We start from the raw sequence: 20338 nt of genomic DNA on the forward strand, positions 1-20338 counted from the left end.
CACAACCTAACCTCAAAGCCATCAGCACCCCCATCAGTACCTTAAAATGAAAGTCTCTGCATATCAACATACATACTACTACACCTTTGTTTAAGTCAGAAAAAACACATATACAGTAGATATAAGGAAAAGGCCTTACCTCAGATAAGTCTAATAAACATCAAGCCTGTCTTTCTTTAAACAGCAGACAAATAACTTTCTTCTAAACGGCTTTATAAAACCACATTTCATCATCTTAGTGTCACGTTGGTTTGCACTCCTTGTTAACCTGATGAAGAGGTAATTATCTCAAGCATGATTGTTTGCTGTGCCTAATTATATTTAGCTTTGGTTCACGGAACAATTATGTAAAGTCTTATTCTGATGTTTTAATTACCTGCAAGCTCTTTAGTTTCTCTAATTTATCACACTAACATCTATAAACTCTGTGTTTTTAGGGGGCGTGTGCATCTCCCAGTCCGTCAAGATTCCCAGGGAGCCGAAGCAGGGAGAGTTTGACAAGATCATCCGGCGGCTCAGAGAAAACCCAAACGCACGAGTTGTCATACTTTTTGCGAACGAGGACGACATCAGGTAAGACGTGGTGGAAGACACATGATGACACCCCTGTGAAGTTTAGAGAAACTGTATGTGTTTACATCCTTCTGTGCTGTTTGCTACAGTCACTTCAGCCCAACTCTGCCACACCACTCAGTAATGAATTTCAAAAAAACAGAAAACAAAGAGGAGCTTGTAGGGATGCTAACCTTATCCGTGGCAACATCTGTTTCCTCACCTTTGCAGGCGGCTGCTGCATTCAGCTAAAAAGGCGAACCAGACAGGTCATTTCATCTGGGTGGGCTCGGACAGCTGGGGCTCTAAGATCTCTCCGGTTGTGCACCAGGAGGAGATGGCAGAAGGAGCAGTCACCATCCTGCCCAAGCGACAGTCCATCAAAGGTAGAGAGAAAAGTCCTTTTTCATAATACTGTGTGCCTATTTCAGTAAGAGATGCATGTTTTAATGTGAAGCCGGGCTAGATCTTATTGTTTTATAGATGTTTAACATACATAGTTTTCACTTAAAAAGCCTGAAACTGAAAATTCAGAGGGAAAAAAAGCAAACCAGGTAATTCTAATCATAATGCATAACAGATAGAGCTCCCAGACTGATCCAACACGCTTCATACTGATACTGACTGTGTCAATGACTCAGGATCCATTGATCTGTCTAGGATTTGATCGCTACTTCATCAGCAGAACTCTGGAGAACAACAGACGGAATATCTGGTTTGCTGAGTTCTGGGAGAACAACTTCAACTGCAAACTCAGCCGTCATGCCGTGAAGAAAGGGTCCGGGCTCAAAAAGTGCACAAGTAAGAGATCCTCCTGTCGGGGCAAAAAAAATAAAAAATATCATGTACCTTTTCTTTTGTGTTCTAACTTGAAATGAACTTTGAAAAAGTTCTTCTGATGGTGACACATTTGGCTCACAGTGAAAGTGCTTTTTGACAGCATCGCCCACCTATAAAAGTGGAACACCTTACACATTCAGCATTCAAACTCACAGTTTATCTCGCTTTAGTGCTGCATCGTATTTCTGCTGAGTCGTGTGTGTTTACTCACATGGCTATAACAAGTGAACGGCTTAGCAGGGCTGCATGGTTAAAGCTTCAGGCTCCGTGCCATACGCTAACAGCTGTGGAGAGCACAATCCGTCTTGAGGCAGAAACACATTGCTCATTTTATTAAGATTTACACACCAATTAAGAAGAACAACATGTATTTAAAAGACAAGGGTTATCTGAGGGGTTTTCTCCCCTTTAATGATTCATGTTCTGTTAAGATACTTAGCAAAAGTCTACAGAAATCACTTCATGTTTTCTGCACTCAATGTAATACATGTTTAAATCTCAGAAACTGCAGATTGGAAGACCATGGTAACAAGGATGACAATAACTATAATTTAAGTGTCATGATGTGAGAGATGTGCTTATTATACCAGTTGCATAATTATATACATGGTGTATAGTTATACACAGGTTACAGATTGGGTCACTCCAGATCTGTTTGACAGAGTATTGCAGCCTTGATGTCAATCTTCTTTATCAGTGCAGCATATGTTAAAGTATAATCAAAGTTGGTTGAAACAGCAAGTTGATCATGCCTATCAAAGATTAAAAATACATTTATCTAAGAAAAACAATAACAGCAGTTTAAGAATACAGTTTTCACATGCAGGGAAATGGCCTTGGTATATTGATGCAGAGCAATTAACAAAGAAAGATCATTCTATAGAAAACATTCAAAGTATGGTTTATCAACCTATATCAGTAAATAGCCAAGAAAATATTACAAATATAACTAACATGAACAATATGCCATCATCATTGTTCATCTTAAAGGTCACAGATTATGCAAAATACACTTCACCAAGTTTTTCTAACACTAATATGTGTCCCTAATCTGTCCCTCTCTGTCTTTTGCCTGCTCCACTTTTCAGAAAATGTGGGTGATGTCACAAAGGGCAATAACCCCTCCCCCAGGTGGGTGACACTCCCACAGCTAGGTGTTTGTTCTGCCCTCTGAATTTGCCTTCTCATCGTTAACAATAGGGCATGGAAAGAGAAAGCCTAAGCCACCCAAACCTTTCCAGAGGGTCAGACACAGCTCATTTGTATTTAGAGCTACAGACACAGAAACAGCCTGTTCTGAGCAGGGCTGAAATAGAGGGGTTTAAATGCATGATCAAATGCAGGATCAGAGTGGATCATTAGAAAGTAACTTCAGAGACATGTTTTGGGGTCCTCTTATTTAAACTTGTTGAAAATGAGGATAATATGTGACCTTAAATAAAAAAGCTGTACATCAATTGCAGTACCGGTAGTTAAAAAAAAGAAAACAGGTAATTGAGTTCACTGTATCAACTTTGAATTAACGATGTATACTGAACATGCAAGATATCCAATAACAACAACAACATGTTGAGTTAGTTGTGTAGACATTTTATTAATGAGATGTGAAGTTTGGGAGGGAGGATTGTCAGTGTCAGCTTTGGTCCTATCTCTGGCCTTAATGATGAAAAGGCAGGAAGATATTGGTCTTGTGTCGAGAGGTTTAGATCTTGATGCACCAAGCGTTTTGCAGAAGGAAAGTGTCTGAAACACTTTGTGTCCTGGATGAGAGGGGTCAACCCGATCTATCTGCATGCTTCAGGGTCCTGCAGGAGTACAGGTCCTGCAGGAAATGCAAATTCCAGCCAATTAACAACTCGATCAACTTCAAGCTAGCCGGGCAGCTTGTCTTAACAACTCTTCTGTGATCAGTTTCTGTTGGCATTCACTGTCTTGTTTAATAAGAGTAGGAAATATGGAAATATGAGTCTAGTGCTTCCAAACATTAAATACACTGAACAATATAAAGCCTACTGTAAAATCTACAACACGCACTATGCTTAGGCGGATCACCAAGTCGAGTTTGTGTCCAGCACCTGTGGTCATGATAATCCATCCATCTGGTAGCCGTAGTATATTGTATTCTCACCTCACTGTATGTAACTGTTTATCCATTACAATTGATTTCTCAGGCAAATCTATCACTGGGCACTCAACATATGTTATCCTTTTACAGTATAACAATGATACAGACATGACAAAGCGACTTAAGGAGGCTATAGATTAACCAGACAAACAAGATGAACAGTACTTGTAGCCTAGTCATATGGAAGGCCAAAATTAAAGCACCATGTTCCCATTTTTGTGGGTTCAGACTAGGATTTGAGGCTTTTGCAGAAAAATACGATGCTCAACCCTTTCTTGTCATTTTTCGAGAAAGCTAACAGACAATAAAATGGGTTTAGCTCCTGGTTAAAAAAGTATCTTACCTACTGTAGATCAGCAACTTTACCTTGAATAACCTTTACATTAGTCAACACAAGTCTATTTGATAGTGGAAGAATACAGCAGAGAGGAGTTCAATCCGAAGTATTATCAAGTGTTTAATTTGGGTCCAGAACCTTTTAACTTCACCCAGACACAGATGGCTTTTACAACTGAATTTTAATCTTAGTAACTGGACTAATTCATCAGTGTCTGTTGGAATCAAGGGCCCTGGTTTTGTTCCCTTTTCCCACCTTCAGGTACCAGACTCTTTAGCCACAGTCGCTGTGTTTGTTCTCGAATAATGAGGTCAACTGAGGGCTGAGCTCCGACTGCAAGCCTCGTCTGGTCCAATGTATTCTGATCCAAAAACTGATATTATCAAGTACTGCAGGAATTTACATTTAGAAACAAGAACTCAGTTTCAGATTCTATTTATTTTTCAAATATGCCAGTATCCTGCCTTGGGGTATATTACAAGTTAGAAGACAAGTAGCCCTACATTATGCAAACGCAAATATGAAGTGAAGGCAAACTTCATTTGAAAGTTTAAAGATAACTTCGTGAACAGGGAGATAACATTGTAATGTGAAACGAAAGAAGATAATATGTATTACATTATACTACATAGAGCAGCACATCATCGCACGTCACAAAGTCTTAAAAAATATTTGAGTCCAATTGTGAGCCTCTAGTCAGTCTGAAATGTGTCTCTTTAGGCCAAAACCAAACAAAGTCCAGGAAATCAAGGTGAAAATGTTCTTCCTTTGCGGGGACAGGCCGCTGAGCCATCATCCTGCCCTGGAGCCAGATGTGTATATTCACCATTTGCATAATTCTGATTTACACTTTGAAACTGGAAGGTTTTGTGACAGTATACCGACAATATTTTTCAAACATGCAGAAGACAATGGTTTACCAGACATAAAGCATCATGGGGCACTGATTGCCTAGCAGTTATGACACTCGCCCAATATACAGACGCTTAGTCCTCATCGCAGCGACCGTGGGTTCAAATCCGACCTCAGCTCTTTGCTGCATGTCATCTCCCTCTTATCTCTCTTCTCACAACATTTCACGTCTCTCTTCAGTTGTCCATTAAAATAAAGGCATACAGTATCATACTAGCCCCAAAAAAGGGACAAATTAAAGAAGTACAGAAAGGGATTTCTTCCTTGCAGTGTTGGTTATACGGCAAATATAAATGGTAAGTTATTACTTATGTGATAATAAAACCTCATGTTTCTGTATCTGAGTGTTGAGCGTCATTAATTTAATGTAATGACTTCTGTAATGACGTCCAATGATAGATGAGAGGGATGCCAGAGTACACACTCAGAACCCAGGATAATCTGATCTCCCATTTATTAATAGAATCCAGCTTTGAAAAAGTCAAGTCTTGGCAGAACAATAAACATCTAACACACAGTACGGCTTAAACAGTTCAGACTCGCTAAATGCACTTGAGAGAAACTGCTACTTTTACTCAAGAGGTGGGCCGTAAAACCAACAGCTGGCACCGACTTCACAAGCAGTTAATCCCAAAACTTAAGCACAAGAGAGAGAGCACAGAGGGTTATGTTTAGTGTAACACTCAGGTGGATAAAGTACGATACCAAAAGATGAGTTAGTGTGAGGATTGGTAGAAGTGACCCCTGGTAACCTGCCAGCATGAAAACGGTCGATCTCCTTGGGGAGCTGCAGTGAGGGTTCAGGAGTTTGCCGTCTGATCAGCACCCTGGATAACATGTTTACCATTTCAAAACAAGTGAGGGGTAAAATTTGGAACAGTGTGTATGCAAGGGGTTTAAATTTGGCACAGTGTGTGTGTGTGTCTGTTTGTGTGTCCGGGTGTCTGGGTGTGTGTTTATTCGTACTGCTGCACACACATGCTTTTGGTCTTAAATCTGAAGATGTGTTATGCTTCTATCCCTGGAGTCATCATACTGAAGGTTACTGGAATCCTTTCACATTTTTAAAGAAGTTCATAAGATGAAGATAAAAAACAGAAGTGAAAAACCTCAAGTTCAGTTTAATACACAGAAACATCAGGAATGCATTTGAAGGTCATCACGTGTGCAGATGTAGATTATTCGAAGATTCAAATCCCACTTTTGGTATGAATGAACAAGACTGGGAATCTTGTCTATTTTCTTCTTATTGTTTACATTCCCATGTTTGGTCAGTAATCCTGATATGACTCCCTTCTTGGCCAAGATAGAAAATTGAAAGGTTTGTGATCCGTGACCGTGTCCTCTTCTTCATTTGTAGGAAAAATGTAACATCCTATTCTCTACATGGACATTGGAATTACCAAAGGACAGGTCTGGCGGTTGAATTTTTATTATTTTTTGAGCAAGGAAACAGTTCAGTGCTTTTGATGACCTCCTTGAATGTTAGTTTCCCAAATAACTCAGGACTGTGTGGGTTTAAGTGATGGCTAAACGTATTCAAAGTTCCTGTTTGTCACTTAATGCATTAATATATCTTATTATGCTATTAGTGCAATTGTCCATGTTTCCTTGTTTTTTAATATAAATATACAGACAATCCAGTGTCCATTACGCACGCATTAGATAATATTACCAAGCCTTATAATCGAGGGACTTAATCCAGGGACCTCTTTGCTTCCATACGTGCCACGTCACTAGCAAAATGTAGATGAACACGACCCAAATCACTTTGTCCCACACGCTTTTCGCAGCACACTATATGCCGTCAAAACAGGGCTTGTAGTCTTCAGACCCAACACATGTGAATTACATCACATGAAGCTAAATTAGACTTTGTGCATCTAAATGATGTAATGTCTAGGTGTATACTCAGATAACGCCTCTTTGACATTATCAGGACTGCTTTTTTGCCATGAATGAACATGTCAGCCAATAACACACCATGACCATGACTTTTGTATAACAGCCATGGTGTTTGGCACAACATGTCTTAACACATCATAGGTCAACAGGTCTTCATAATGAAAGCATTACACATTAGTATAAGGCATCGCTAGCAAGATTCCTTTTAGGATCAATGTTTTTTATTTGTCTTTTTAAGAGTTTAAAGTTGCACTATGGAGTTTTGGTAGAGAAATGTGAAAGTTGGAGAAGTGTACAAATTATGTGGTATATGTTCATAACTCTATACACAAACTGTCCTCAGAGGAACCTTTGGTCCCTGGAACACTGCTTGAAGATAAAATGCTAAGCAAGAAGTTATGGTGGCGTCATCAGTGAAACCTTTGACTCTACTGTTAGCTTTTTAGCTCCAAACAGTGTTCCAGGGACCCATTTTTTCCTTTGGATAAAGTTTGTGTATTTAGTTCAGAAAATATAGCAGAGAATTGTTTCACTTCTACAACTTTCAAATTTCACCACCAAATCTACATAGTGCACCTTTAAATAAAAATAAGAAAAGTAAAGTACCCTCAGTTCATGAAGACACAGATAGGCTGCTTGGAGATGTGTCTGTTCACGAGATTGATTGGTTTTAAAAATGTAATGAAGATTTAAAATGACAACATCAAAGATAGAAAATGAATCACACAGCATAGAAATGTGTAAAGGAAAAAGACTGCGGCATTATTAAATTGAATTTGAGACCCACGGCACCTAAAAAATTGTGAGCATTCAACCATATAATTACCTGAAGTGGTAAGAATAGTGTAAGATACCTGAAGAAGTTAATGTTAAAGTAAATGAAACTTGTGTTCATTACAAAATGTACTCAACCCTTTAATGCAGAAAACTCCATATTACATGTCAAAGGCTCATTCTCTATGGGTGTGAATGCTGTAGGTATTGGTATGATAGCTTCCCTTTTTCATGAGAGACATTTTAGTGTTGAACTTCACTATCAGCCCTGCTTCACAGGAGGAAATAGTCTTGCAGCGTCTGTTTGAGGTTAAAATGTGACACTCGTGGCGCGTATCCTCTGGTGGAGAGCTGCGTGGTCTCTGAGCAGATGTGAGAGCGACACACGGGGCATTCTGCAGAATTATCACTGTCCTGAGAGGGAGAGACTCCTGGGCGTGATCAAAGGATAAGGAAGCCGCGAGTGGAGAAAAGAGCAGGACTTGTCTTTTATCTGTGAAGGAAGGAAAAGTAAAAACTGATATTGATTAACGTGGAAAGCAAAAGCAAAGAAGAGCAGGGAGCCTTCTCATTGGTTCCTTATTTCTCCTGTGTATTAATGATGGGGGTAGGGGGGGGTGAGCAGCAGGAAACACAGCAATGCAGATAAAGAAAGCATGTGCTTTGCTTTTCCATCCAAGCATCAATTTTTTTAAACCGCTTATCCTGTTCAGGGTAGCGGGGGGGCTAGTGCATTTCCCAGCATGCATTGTGTTCGAGGTTCCTTGCCAGTTTGTAACATGGGGGACTTTCTTTTGAATGATAAAATAAATACTGTGTGTGTGTGATTGAGGAAAATAGAGGAAAATAACTGTGTGATTTTCCTGACCATTGTGATTCAGATTTAAATGCCTTTTCTCTGTGAATTGCCCGTTCAGGTGAAAACTGAACCAGACAGTTTTCTACCAGATATAAATAGAATTATTCAGACAGGAAAAAGATAAGAATACAAAACCAAATGGTAGATAATTTAACATGTTAAGCTGCGCTTATAACCAGTTTAATATTTCACTTTGAATGTAACAAGATTTCAAAGTAAATCCAAAATACACACTCACCCTCGGTTACTTCTATGGGTGCTGAATCCTCAACCAAAAAATCTATGTAATAATCTCAGTATTTCAGGACAGCACTCCAAAATCTTTGTATTTATTGCTGCAGACGTTTCGGGGGAAGGCCATTCTTCAGTGGCTTCAGGCAAACAAACTCAGACTAATCGAACAATATTTTCCAAAATAATAACTTTTTGGAATATTTTACAGTCCACAGGAGAGAGGCTAGCATTAATTGTAGATAACTTTTGGTAGTGGAAGTTAAGCGAAACTCTTGAATATCAACCTCCAAAAATATGAGGCTGAAGACGACACAAAGACAGAACCTGTAAAACCAGTGGGTTCACTTTTGATGTGGTTAAAATGTGTTCATCTTCATTGATTGTACATTTTCTAATAAAGACAAATTGTGTCTGACGATGGCAGTGTCAGCAACAAGAGAGATTTCAAGGATTAACATCAAAATGGAAAACTGTTATAAGTACTAAAGTTATTAAATTGGTCTTAACTACTAAGCAGGAGACTCTTAGGCTGGAGATTTGCATCACTTGCTGTTTCATCTTGTGTTCGCATACTGTATACACCTGACTAAACATAACGCATGTTACTGGTGGATATCTCTCGAGGGCACACAGCTCTGTAACCGCTACCTAATGTGAGGGAATTATGTTAAGTGTATATCATAACATAATAATAACATTAGCAATCAAAAGTAAGATCAGATCAGCTCAAGCGACTGATGACCAGTGGACAGACCGCACTCTTTTCTCAAACATTTCCTATGTGATGTAATGGTCCTGGTGTTGTCAAACTGGTGAATTTCAGCTGGAGGCATCTGTTGTAGCTACAGCAGCTGTTAAAAACTGAAGACATGGAAATCGCTATAATCCCTCTTCTTTAGTTAATATGTATAATGTCAAAGTATACTCATCAGATATGCATTTAAAGAAAAACTAAAGTCACCAGTTTACAGGGTCATCTGTTGAACCGAAACATCGATCTTGTTTCAATTGCGTTTTCCAGGTTTCCACGTCTTAGCTATTCTGACATTGTTTCTCTGTGCCGTGAGAGACAATGAGATGTCGTTTAGATGTGGATCATTACAGACAGAGTTAAACAGCTAGTCTTCAAAAACGTTATGCCATTGTCGTCCCTGCTGCTTACTCTGTCACATCCCCTGTGCCTCTACAATGCCCCCTACCTGTCATGTGCATAATGCATCTCGCGTCAGTGTCACATTAATCTTTGAAGACATGCACAGCTGACGCACCAAACAGATGCAGGGAAATACATTACAGTCATCATGCGTAGGCATATGTGTGGTTACAAGCAAGTACATCTCAACCTTAGTGTATTCTGAGGTGTTCAACATGTATTGCAAGTGTCAAGAGAAGTGTGTAGTGTACAAAAACTGAAAAAATAAAAAATGCAAAGCAATACATCTCAGGACACATCATCTTGGGATCTAGGAATTTATTGTGGGCACTTTGGTATTAAGTTATTTAAATGAGTCATATTATGTATAAAATAATCCCTTTAAAATCACAAATATACCGTATTTCAGAGATTAATCAATAATTTAGAGATATGTTAGTTCCAGCCCTGAAAAGACACAAATAGAGGCTTCAGCTGCAAATGCAGATATTTCAAGAGTTAAATGTCATATTTGTAGATGACCTAAGTCACGTGGTGGAGGAGTAGCCCATATAGCGCCCATGTCAGATTAATTTAGGAGGCTGCAGAGCTGCCTTGGCAAGAAAAGACTGAATGGCCTGTGGCCAGTCTCAATCTGAAAAAATGGTCAAAGGTCTGAGCCCACACACACTGTCACAAAATGTCTTGTGTGACGCCTCAGAGTGGAAGACACCCACTCTTTGCTTCTGCTTTGTTTAATCTGAATGGATTTCTCTGAAAGCAAAACGCCAGCCTGGAAATGTGTGTGAGAGCGCCAAAATGCCAATGAGGAGGGAGAGAGAGAGAAAGTGAGGGGAGAGAGGGAAATGGTCTTGCAGAGAAGAGACAATACAAAGTTAGTGTGGGTGGCCTGCCAAGCCTGCAACAGAAATATCAGCCTCACACCCATTCTGGCTCACAGGATTCCCCCTAGCACAAGCATGTCGTCCAAACTGTGACAATCTCTGTCCAATCAAAGCCCTGTGGCCCTTAATTATTGAGCCGTAACCTCCAACAATAATTCATGCGTTTCAAAAGCTCATGAGCTAATCAGGGACATTAAATCGCCTGTGGTATGCAGCGAGGAGCTGGAGATGTAGAAAATGAAAGATGGCTAACAGAAGGAGACCTTTGCTGATTCGGGGCTAGCTCTCTTTAAGATTGAAGTGGCTGTCGAAGATTGCTTGAACCTGAAGAGGACAGATGTTGCATGATAAATGTCTGCTCTGTCATGAAATGTTTGGTTATGTATCACCAGTATCCACATGTCCAACACATTAACAGAAGTGGAGAAGAAGCAGTTCAGATGGGTTTTTAGGGAACAAGTGCTGAGTGTTGATTAATTTGACATTCAAAATATGTGTACAAATGTTGTCCTCCAGTGCCAGAAACAGGATTATATCCATGACTCACTTAGGGCTGCTTTACATGCAGGTAAATTTTCTAAGCAGTAAAAAATGAATCATTATATCACTCAATGTACTGTATCATGAGAGAGAATGAAATCACTATACATCAGAAAACACATGATTATCAGTAAGGAGAACTACATGACAACAGGACCAAACATGTTTTAATAATAGATTTTTTAGTATCAAGTTTCTTGTTTAGATTTGGGCACTTTATCGGTGTAACAATATTTCCTCACAACATACATTTGAATCCAGCAAAGCTTTTAATCTGTTTTCTATGGAAGGTAAGGCTTCAAACATTAAGATAGCAGATTTGAAATTAACAGATAATGTCTAATGTGGAGAATTAAGTCACATATTCATAATAGAAAATGAGAAGGAAAATGTTGTCTAACATAACTCTTCTCTTAATGCAAAGAAAGACAAAAATCTAATTTTATTCAGATAACTCGTCCAAGTTGTTTTTGTATTCTGCTGCTGGTCTGTGATTAACTATTTTACCAAAACCACTGTTGCAATGACAATAAACATATGAATAAAGTATGTCTGCAAAATGATCGGGGCGGGGCAGTTGTGGCTCAGTTGGGAGAGTTGTCGTCTCTCAAACGGAAGGTTGAGGGGTTTGATCCCCAGCTCCTTCAGCAACATGTCCGATACCGTGTACTTAACCTCAAGTTGCTCCCGCTGCTTCGTCTGCAGCGTATGAATGTGTATGAATGGGATCAGTTACTTCTGATGGTCACTTTACATAGTAACCTCTGCCATCAGTGTGTGAATGGGTAGGTGTGACATTCGTTGTGTGAAAGTGCTTTGAGTAGTCAGAAGACTAGAAAAGTGCAATATAGTCCATTTAACATTTACCATGATGTACGTTATATTGTTGCCAGCATCAAAGGTAAACTGGTGATAGTGTGTTCTTGGGCTTTTACTAGTTTAATTCTCCAACCTTAAGTAATGTTTCTAAATCCTTTCTTGTCAGACACGATGAATTAGCTCTGAAGAATGAAATCCTTAATCAGCCACATTTTGATTGGAAACATTAAACCTTAAAAAAACCCATACATCCTTTTATTTCTGACATTAGGTCTGTATGTCCTGATAAAGACAACCATCTTTGTTTTTAAAAATGCTTATACTCTTGCCCCAATAGTTGGTTTAATTAGTCATGGATTTTTCTTTTATTCTCTTTCAGATTTATCAAGTTCATTTCTTAACATGGCTCATGGATGTTTGTTCAAAACAAACATGCATTATACTTCTTTATAACAAAAAATAATGTTTTAATCACATATTTGCTGGATATGCTGGCTACTTACACATCTGTGCAAAAATCCATGCAATCTGCACCAAACAATGTCCCCAGAAGACCCCCTTCTGTGTGCTTATTAACTTGCAAAGCTTAACTGAGGTCTATTTGGCAGGTATATAAACGTATGCTGCTCTATCATTAGCTCCTCCTTGGTAATTAGTCTATTGTTAATCTAAATTCAACACACCTTCTTTTTATAATCTCTTATCCACATACAGCAGAAGAAAGGAGACGTTAGGATTGACATGTTGTATCTCAGACTCAGACTCCACCTCCTCATAGCAATTAACAATCACAAAAAGCTTTGGAACAACCTGGGCCAGGATTAATAAACTCCTATCACTAGTTATTACATTGAGCCTGTGAGCGGATTATCCCGGTCCTGTGAATGGATGTCTCCATTTCCTGCTTCTCCGGTTCCTCACTCGACTGGATTCTTAATACATCCAGGCAGTAAAGACTTAAGTCACAGTTGGACACTCAGTCAAGTAGTTCAGGAATTCCAGACTGGACCACATTGTAAAGTGTATCTGTTTTTTAAAAGCTGCTAATGGAAATCAGCATGAGACATATAGGTAATAGTGACTGGCATAGACATGTAGGAACTAAAGCGTGTGTGTGTGTGTGTGTGTGTGTGTGTGTGTGTGTGTGTGTGTGTTCAAAATCAGTCAGCATGAAATCCATGCATCCCTCTTAGAGAGACAAGAAAGACTTTTTGTTTTTAACTGATGAGATTTCCCGGAGGAGAAAACCTTCCACTCCAGATATTGGAATTGATTTGCTCCTCTGCAGCGATTCCAGATATTTACCTTCTAGCTAATTGCAAGAAGCAAGACCCATTCAGCGTGGAGCGAACAGAAGACTCACCGAGGAGCAATGCATTTCCCTCTATACCTTTTGGACTGACACCACTCCATCCATTTACAAGGTTCAGCTCATTGCAAGCAGTTTGCAGGAAATCATCCCATCAAACCTGAGCTGTTCGCCAAAGATTGTGAGACTTGAGTTGAGAAGTGTTGAAAAGATTAGTTCTAGTGGCTGTTGGCAAACTCAAGTGGTATCTTCAAGCTTTACTATAATTGAGTTTGAAGATGGAACTTTTCCAAATCTTGCCTTGGTACTATTATGTATATTAGTTGTCTGGAACAAGCACCAAATCTGCTGCTTCATCATCAGTCTACTTCATTCAAGGGTGAGGGGCACACGCACAAGTACATAACAAATTTGTGGGAACCACTTGAGTTGTAAGTGAATAATCTTTTCTTGATTGCATGATGTGGCTGATAGAATTACAGAACTTACGTCTGACCAGTATTTGAAATACACTTGCGAAATCCTGTCTGTTTATTCTCACAATTATTCAACTACACTGATACAAATGTCTGACTCAGCCTCGTACTTGACACTGCGAACAATAAGCTCATAGTGTGATTTCAATGCATGGAACCACTTAGAAAACCCACACCAATAGGGTATAATTCTACAAGTTGTGTTTCTAATTCACATCCATCTGATTCTTACAGATCAGGAGCGGATAGGAAAGGACTCGAACTACGAGCAGGAAGGAAAGGTGCAGTTTGTTATCGATGCAGTCTATGCCATGGCTCATGCACTGCACAATATGCACCAGGAGCTCTGCCCGGGAAAGGTTGGCCTCTGTGCCAAAATGGATCCAATAAACGGCACTCATCTGCTAAAACACATCCGACGTCTAAACTTTGCAGGTAAGTCATGTTAAATCAATACCAGAATTTGGTTTGTCAGCTCAAGGGGCATGCAATGTGAGTTTTTAACACTGAATTGAATTCAGAAATACTTTTGGTTGAAACCCATCCTGAGCTTGATGGAGCTTGTACATTGCAGGGTTACATTTATGCCTAATGCAGACGTTTGTACAAAGACTTCAAATGTATTGTTTTAAGGACAAAATATTTTGCATCAAGAGCTAAAGTTGGAAGAAATTTACTGACATTTCCACTTCCAATCTCCTATCAAAGTAGAGTTTTTCTCCAGGTTGGAAATGGTGCAAAAAGCTTAAAACACTGGAAAAAAAAGCAGATGAAATGGTGCGACGGCTGTTTCTAAAAATAAAGCTCATTAGTTAAGTTTGAGCAAAAAAGGCGAAAATGGTTAGGGTTTCCACAAGGTTCAACTTACAAGGCTTCACCAGATTTAATTGAAGCTGCTGAGCTTAATGTTACCATGTTGACTTGTTACGAGAGGGCCGCTAAGAACAAGGTTAGCAAAGCAGACATGACCTCTGCTTTCACAAGTTCAGAGGAGATATCACACACACAATCACTGTATGAATATGTAGGCAAACATTGTTTTTGTCCATTCTTCTACCAACATGTCTAAGATAAAAGGACCAATGATTTGGATCCCTGAGGACTCCAAGAATAGACAGGAACAACCATCAAAGAAGCCCGTTAAGTTTTTTCTTTGCCCAGATTGTGTAAACCGCTTCAAATTTAAATCCTGTGGCAAACAGAAACTTCTGTCTATCTTGATAGGTACAAATTGACAAAGTTGGGGAAAATAGATAAAGTGTCTGTGATATCGGACAAAACACACATCTCAGTTCTCTGGGTACCCAAATAGATGGATTAAACTCTGTGTTATTTGGTCGTATTTCACAAAGCTTTTTGAATTATTTCTGGGTTCCTATTTATTTTAGTTTAGTAGCAGAGATTTTGATACTTTAAACAAGGGCTGTTTAGGTGTTACATAGAGTCAATGAACGGTTGTGGGCACTGACAGCTGCATTAAAAAGAGATCTGTCAGTCAGTTTCCCAATTTCATCTTCAGTATGCTATTCAAATCATGTATAAAAAGTCTGTTTTATAAACATACATTTTTTTTGTTCCACCATGAAGGAAAAAAAAACAAGATTTAGAGTCTGCTGCCACTATGGCTGTCCTGGGAGGCTGCCGTGATGCTTTGAGCTATAGTAAATCATAAGGTTGGCATGCTAAAATGTTGATGTTATTTTGGTTAAGTTTGAAGTAAACAGGCTTTGTCAGTTCAAAACACAAGCTTTAGGACTGTTTTCTGACCCAAGGCCACCAGAACTACGACGGCTCATAGAGTAGTACACAGTCGCTGTCACTCCAGTTGATGTGATGTTCTAGCTGCTTAAGTTGCTGCTACAGTATATTATCCATGCACAAATACATTTGTTGGACTCAACCATAAGACAAGCATTGAAGAAGGACTACAGTGGAGGCTAGTGGGAATGTTACATGTTTTACTGGCATTTTGTTATGAATTAACGTATTGACTTGATGATGGCACTAAATGAAACATCAGTCAAATGGGATAAGGTTTCTTCTTCTAGTCACTATAGAGATATGAATTCTTTTTTTTAAAGCCAAAATAATCAATGGTTGATCTACAGTAAAGTCAGAGATGCAGGATCTTTCTCAGGAAAACATGAATGTTTCTAATATTTCATGGCAATCCATCAAACATTCAGTGGATAACAGTTATTAATCAAATAGAAACATATTGCACAGCTGGCTGCACTTGAAGGCGACATATGTAGTAACCCTAATGTGTGACATGTGAATTACATTACCTCCAGGGCATTAGACAGCCTTCCTGGCACAACCATAGCTTTATTTACCAGCCATGTAAATGTGATTAACATCTCATTGGTCACAACCAGCTCAGTCGTTCTTTTGTTGAATGTCCTATTTAACATTTTCTCCAAGTAGCCTTGCATCAGCTACCAGTCAAGTTCACATTCATGACCAGGGTATTAATTATTAACTATTTTCACACAAGGAGCAGTGATCCAGAATTTCATTATGTAGACAATGCCTTTTTGAGGCAGCACAATTTAAGACAATTAAAATTCTTTCTCATACAGTAGGCTTGAGTGGGAAGTGTTTGCAGAGATAAATTATTCATTTGAACTCCTGCTCTTCAAGCTAATTTGTCATTCTAATATCTACTTGTGGCATTGGAGGAATGTCAATTCAATATTTAATTCATACCAAAGAAGTAAAAGGAAAATATTTCCCTTCGATAAATGGAATGGACATTTCTCAGGCGTTGAGGTCACCAAAGATCAGACTATTTTGTTATGATGGATAGGATGCCATAGTTAATAAATGCTTTTGAACATGATAATGATATACATAACTAGTCTCGGACGGCACTTCTGCTGCTAGAGTTGATCATAACACTTCACTTAAAGGTCACATATTAGAACTCCTTTTCAGCAGGTTTAAATAAGTCTAAGAGCTATGCAAAACATATGTATGAAGTTTATTGCTAAAAAATCCCCACTGGTCCTGTATTTGATCATGCCTATAAACCCTTCTATATCAGCCCTGCTTAGGACAGACTGTTTCTGTGTCTGTAGCTTTAAATGCAAATTAGCTGTGGTAGACCACGCCCCTCTCTGGAAGGGTTTGGGTGGCTTGGAATTTCTTGCTCCATTCCGTATAGTATACAATGATGGCAGACTCAGAGGGCAGAACAAACACCTAGCAGTGGCAGTGGCACCGGTTACTGCGTTTGTGATGTCACAAAGGGAAATCTCAAAAAGGTCTCTTTAAGCACACATTTTTCTGAAAAGTAGAGCAGTCAAAAGCGAAGAGGGTTGACTTTTCTCATAACTGGGGTTTTGTAGACAGACTAGAGATACATGTTAGTTTTAGAAAACCGTGGTATTTTGCATAATATGCTTACATGTGTTCAGAGCGGACCAACATGTATTTAGTGTAAAAACAAAGCCCCACCAGACCTCTAAATCCACCTACACCTCCGATTTGATCCGAGCTCTATCCATTAAAAACAAACACCTGACAGAGCTTTATAAGCGCCAAACATAACAAAGTAATTAACACTCCTAAATGGAAATGGTTTTTATGACCACAAAGCCAGATTAAAATAGAGGAGGTCAAACAAAATGTCAGTTAATTATGATCATCAGCTTGGTGATTTTAAAAGACAAAGCAGTCATATCACATCAATAGACAAACTACAGCAGGTGGTAGCGTTGAATGAATCTATACATCTCTATATAGAAACTCTTTATTTCTTCTCTTCTGGAATTCTTCTCCCAATAAATAAAAAACATTAGTTACTGTTGCCACTTGTATGGTAACTTACCTTGACAAGGTTATTACTGGAGCAACCAAGCAGTCTTTTAAAATGGGTGCTACAGAAATGTTAAAAGAAGTTTGGGCCCTCTTTGGACCAAAGTGTCAAGATAGAAGATTTATGAACATGACAAGGAGAAGTTTCAGCAATGCTAACTGGTCAGTCTCAGTTTGACTTAATCTGACTGATGGCATCGCCTGAATCTTAGCTTTATTTTAGATCATAAGCGCATCACAAGTTTCAGAAGCCAATCAGCTGGTCTAGCCAGATATGTACTGTCAGCTGGTCAAAATGGCAGAGTTGTAGAAAGAACAGAGAGGATCACCTCATTAATTTATATGAAGAATGGCTGTGCCTGTTTAACACACCAATTTTCCAGTTGCTGTTTTAATCCACAATTCAAACACATCCCCTCCTTCCCAGTGGTGGTCAAGCAAGTTAATGACTTCATGTAGAAAATGGTGACTTTAAACAGTGACGTGCTATTCTCTGATTGTTTAAATGGCGGTTAAGAAACCCTGTAGAAGGGTATCTGATTTTCTGTGAGTGCACACGTCTCTGTGGCCTCTCCGCTCTGTATGTGTGTGTCTAGCCGAGCCCTGCCCTTGGTCAAACTGACACCCAGACCTGCAGCTCTTTGCTCTCTGTTAAATCCAAACACAGATATATAGCAGACACTGTCTCTGCTCTCGTTGGTGTAAACTGGCAGGTTTCAGAAGGTTGCAGACTGGAGCATTGCAAGTTAATTGAAAGTTTCAACATCTTTCATTCTGAGTCTGAGCTGGCCTTCATAAAGGTAGCTTGGGGATATACATTATATATTTGTGATTTGTTGTGTTGAAACAGCATTGTTTAAACTTTATACCCGACATATGATCAACATTTAGTACCCTGAGTTGATCAATGTTAAAAACCTCTTATGTGGGGTCCATTCACATAAGGGAAGCCTCGTGGAAAAAGTAAATCGTCTCCTTTTATAGAAACTATTAAGGTGCCCATTACTTCAAACCACACCGGCTGAGCTGCTCAGAGTGAAATGGCATATAGAACAAAAACAACTCAAAGACTCCTTATCAGAAACGGCTCAGTGATGGGTTCAGTCTGCCTCATCGTCAGTTAAAAAACTGAGCTGTGATCTTATTTACTTCCCATATTACACCTCTCTATCTTCCATTTCTAGAAAAATAAGATTTACATAAATGTCTACTATATGAAATAAGCTACTTTTCTCTTATTGTACATAATGTTTATTGCCCATATACTATTTGATTGTTGATATGAGACACTACTGAGCCTGGAGTCGATAGTTTGAATGCAACTATCTAAGGGAAACATGGTAGCTTTTTTGGCACTGGTGTTGGATTTGTGTTTTTAAGGACCAACAAAAACATGCATGGTAGTATTCATATAGCAAACATGTTTCAAGAGCACCAAGTGAAAAGGGTCATCAGAATATAATGTGTGAGAACTTGAATGAAATCAGTGTGAACCATTTTAAAATGAGATTTTTTGCTTAATAAGGCATTAGTGGTGCTCTATGTAAAGTGCCTTCAACAAGGTTTTTATACTGTGAGCAGAGACATGAGGCTCTGTTGCAGTCGGTCCTTCTGAGCTGAATTTCTTGTTAACTGGCAAACCATATAAATGTTACAACACCGTCTGACCAGAGGGCTTGCCTTGGGGTTACACTCCACTCCATCTAATTGCATCAGCTCTCAGCAGTATATTAAACCAGTCCGAATACATAAAACAACCAAACGGCTGAGACAGGACTCTGTGTTATATTTTCAAAGACAATATTTATCTCTGTGTGGTGATATTAGTATGTTATGCACCAGCAAACACACAGCAGTCATCCTTTTTTTTCCCCGTTCAAACAAATAGCAATTGGCAGAAATGTATGTCAAAGTAGGTCATTTTTTTTCTTTGTTGTTGTGATGATTCATTCTTGAGGCTGAGCCAGCAAAAATATATTGTTACACATTTCTGTTTATTGTCAGCAGTTTTAGCAGCCATCTGCTAAAAATAAGTCATGTTTCTTCCCGTCTGCAGAGCTGTGCAGTCCTCTGGAGTCCAGCGAGAACATAGCCATAGCAAATTTAAAATTGTCTTTGGTTGCCTATGTAATGAAACTCAGCTGATAAAGGTCAATTGTCAAGAAAAGCTTCTTTAAAGCCAACGATGCTTATAGTAGCCATACTCCTGGCACACTCACCCAACCATTTATCAATGATATCTCCTTGGGCTGTCAGGGTTTAACCAGGGGACATGGCAAGCTAGATGATGACAGATAACCTTTAAGAAAAGATCAAAAAAAGGATTTGCTTGCCTGCGATATTTTTACTAGTCTAGGGGTACTTCTCAAGAGCCTTAACGTTTGCTTTGTTCATATTTTCCACACTAGCTGTTCTCAACTTCTAAGCTTGAGCTGTGGCCGACAAAGAGGAGAGAATCAAACAGCTCCAGTCCATCTCTAACACTATTTGACACTCTTTAGAGCGTCCCCTCTTTGAGTTCTCACCTCTGCATTCGATGCATCTAAGAGTTGGCGAGACTTCAATAGGCTAAAATTGAATGAAGCTTCCCAATAGTGTTTCATGTCTCTTGCTATCAAATCAGGGAAAAAGTGTTTTTGCTCCGCCGCAGACTCAAAAGCAGTGGCCTTCGTGCCGTCGTTCTCACCAGGGACAGCGATTATCAGTGTGGAATGAAGGTGAGCTCTGGGGGCTTTCCATTGCTGCATACCTTTCTCTGCTCAAGGCTGTGTTCATATTTGTGTCATTCAGAGTACATTCA

General features: G+C 39.2%; 1 protein-coding gene and 1 long non-coding RNA gene across 3 annotated transcripts in view; one reads left to right on the forward strand and one right to left on the reverse strand.

The window, feature by feature from the left end:
* Positions 1–20338, forward strand: part of LOC109981743 (metabotropic glutamate receptor 4) — a 185993-nt gene that overhangs the window by 143479 nt on the left and 22176 nt on the right. Inside the window, exons 4-7 of the mRNA XM_020630682.3 lie at positions 438–573; positions 784–938; positions 1213–1353; positions 13954–14154. Coding sequence (XP_020486338.1) covers positions 438–573; positions 784–938; positions 1213–1353; positions 13954–14154 — 633 coding nt within the window. The remainder of the gene's footprint in view (positions 1–437; positions 574–783; positions 939–1212; positions 1354–13953; positions 14155–20338) is intronic.
* Positions 2209–20338, reverse strand: part of LOC136179256 (uncharacterized) — a 99088-nt gene continuing 80958 nt past the window's right edge. For both annotated transcript variants that reach the window (XR_010666437.1, XR_010666436.1), the window contains exon 5: positions 2209–7938. This is a non-coding gene — a long non-coding RNA (uncharacterized lncRNA). The remainder of the gene's footprint in view (positions 7939–20338) is intronic.

Source organism: Labrus bergylta, chromosome 5, assembly GCF_963930695.1.
Source record: "Labrus bergylta chromosome 5, fLabBer1.1, whole genome shotgun sequence".
NCBI classification, from domain to species: domain Eukaryota; kingdom Metazoa; phylum Chordata; class Actinopteri; order Labriformes; family Labridae; genus Labrus; species Labrus bergylta.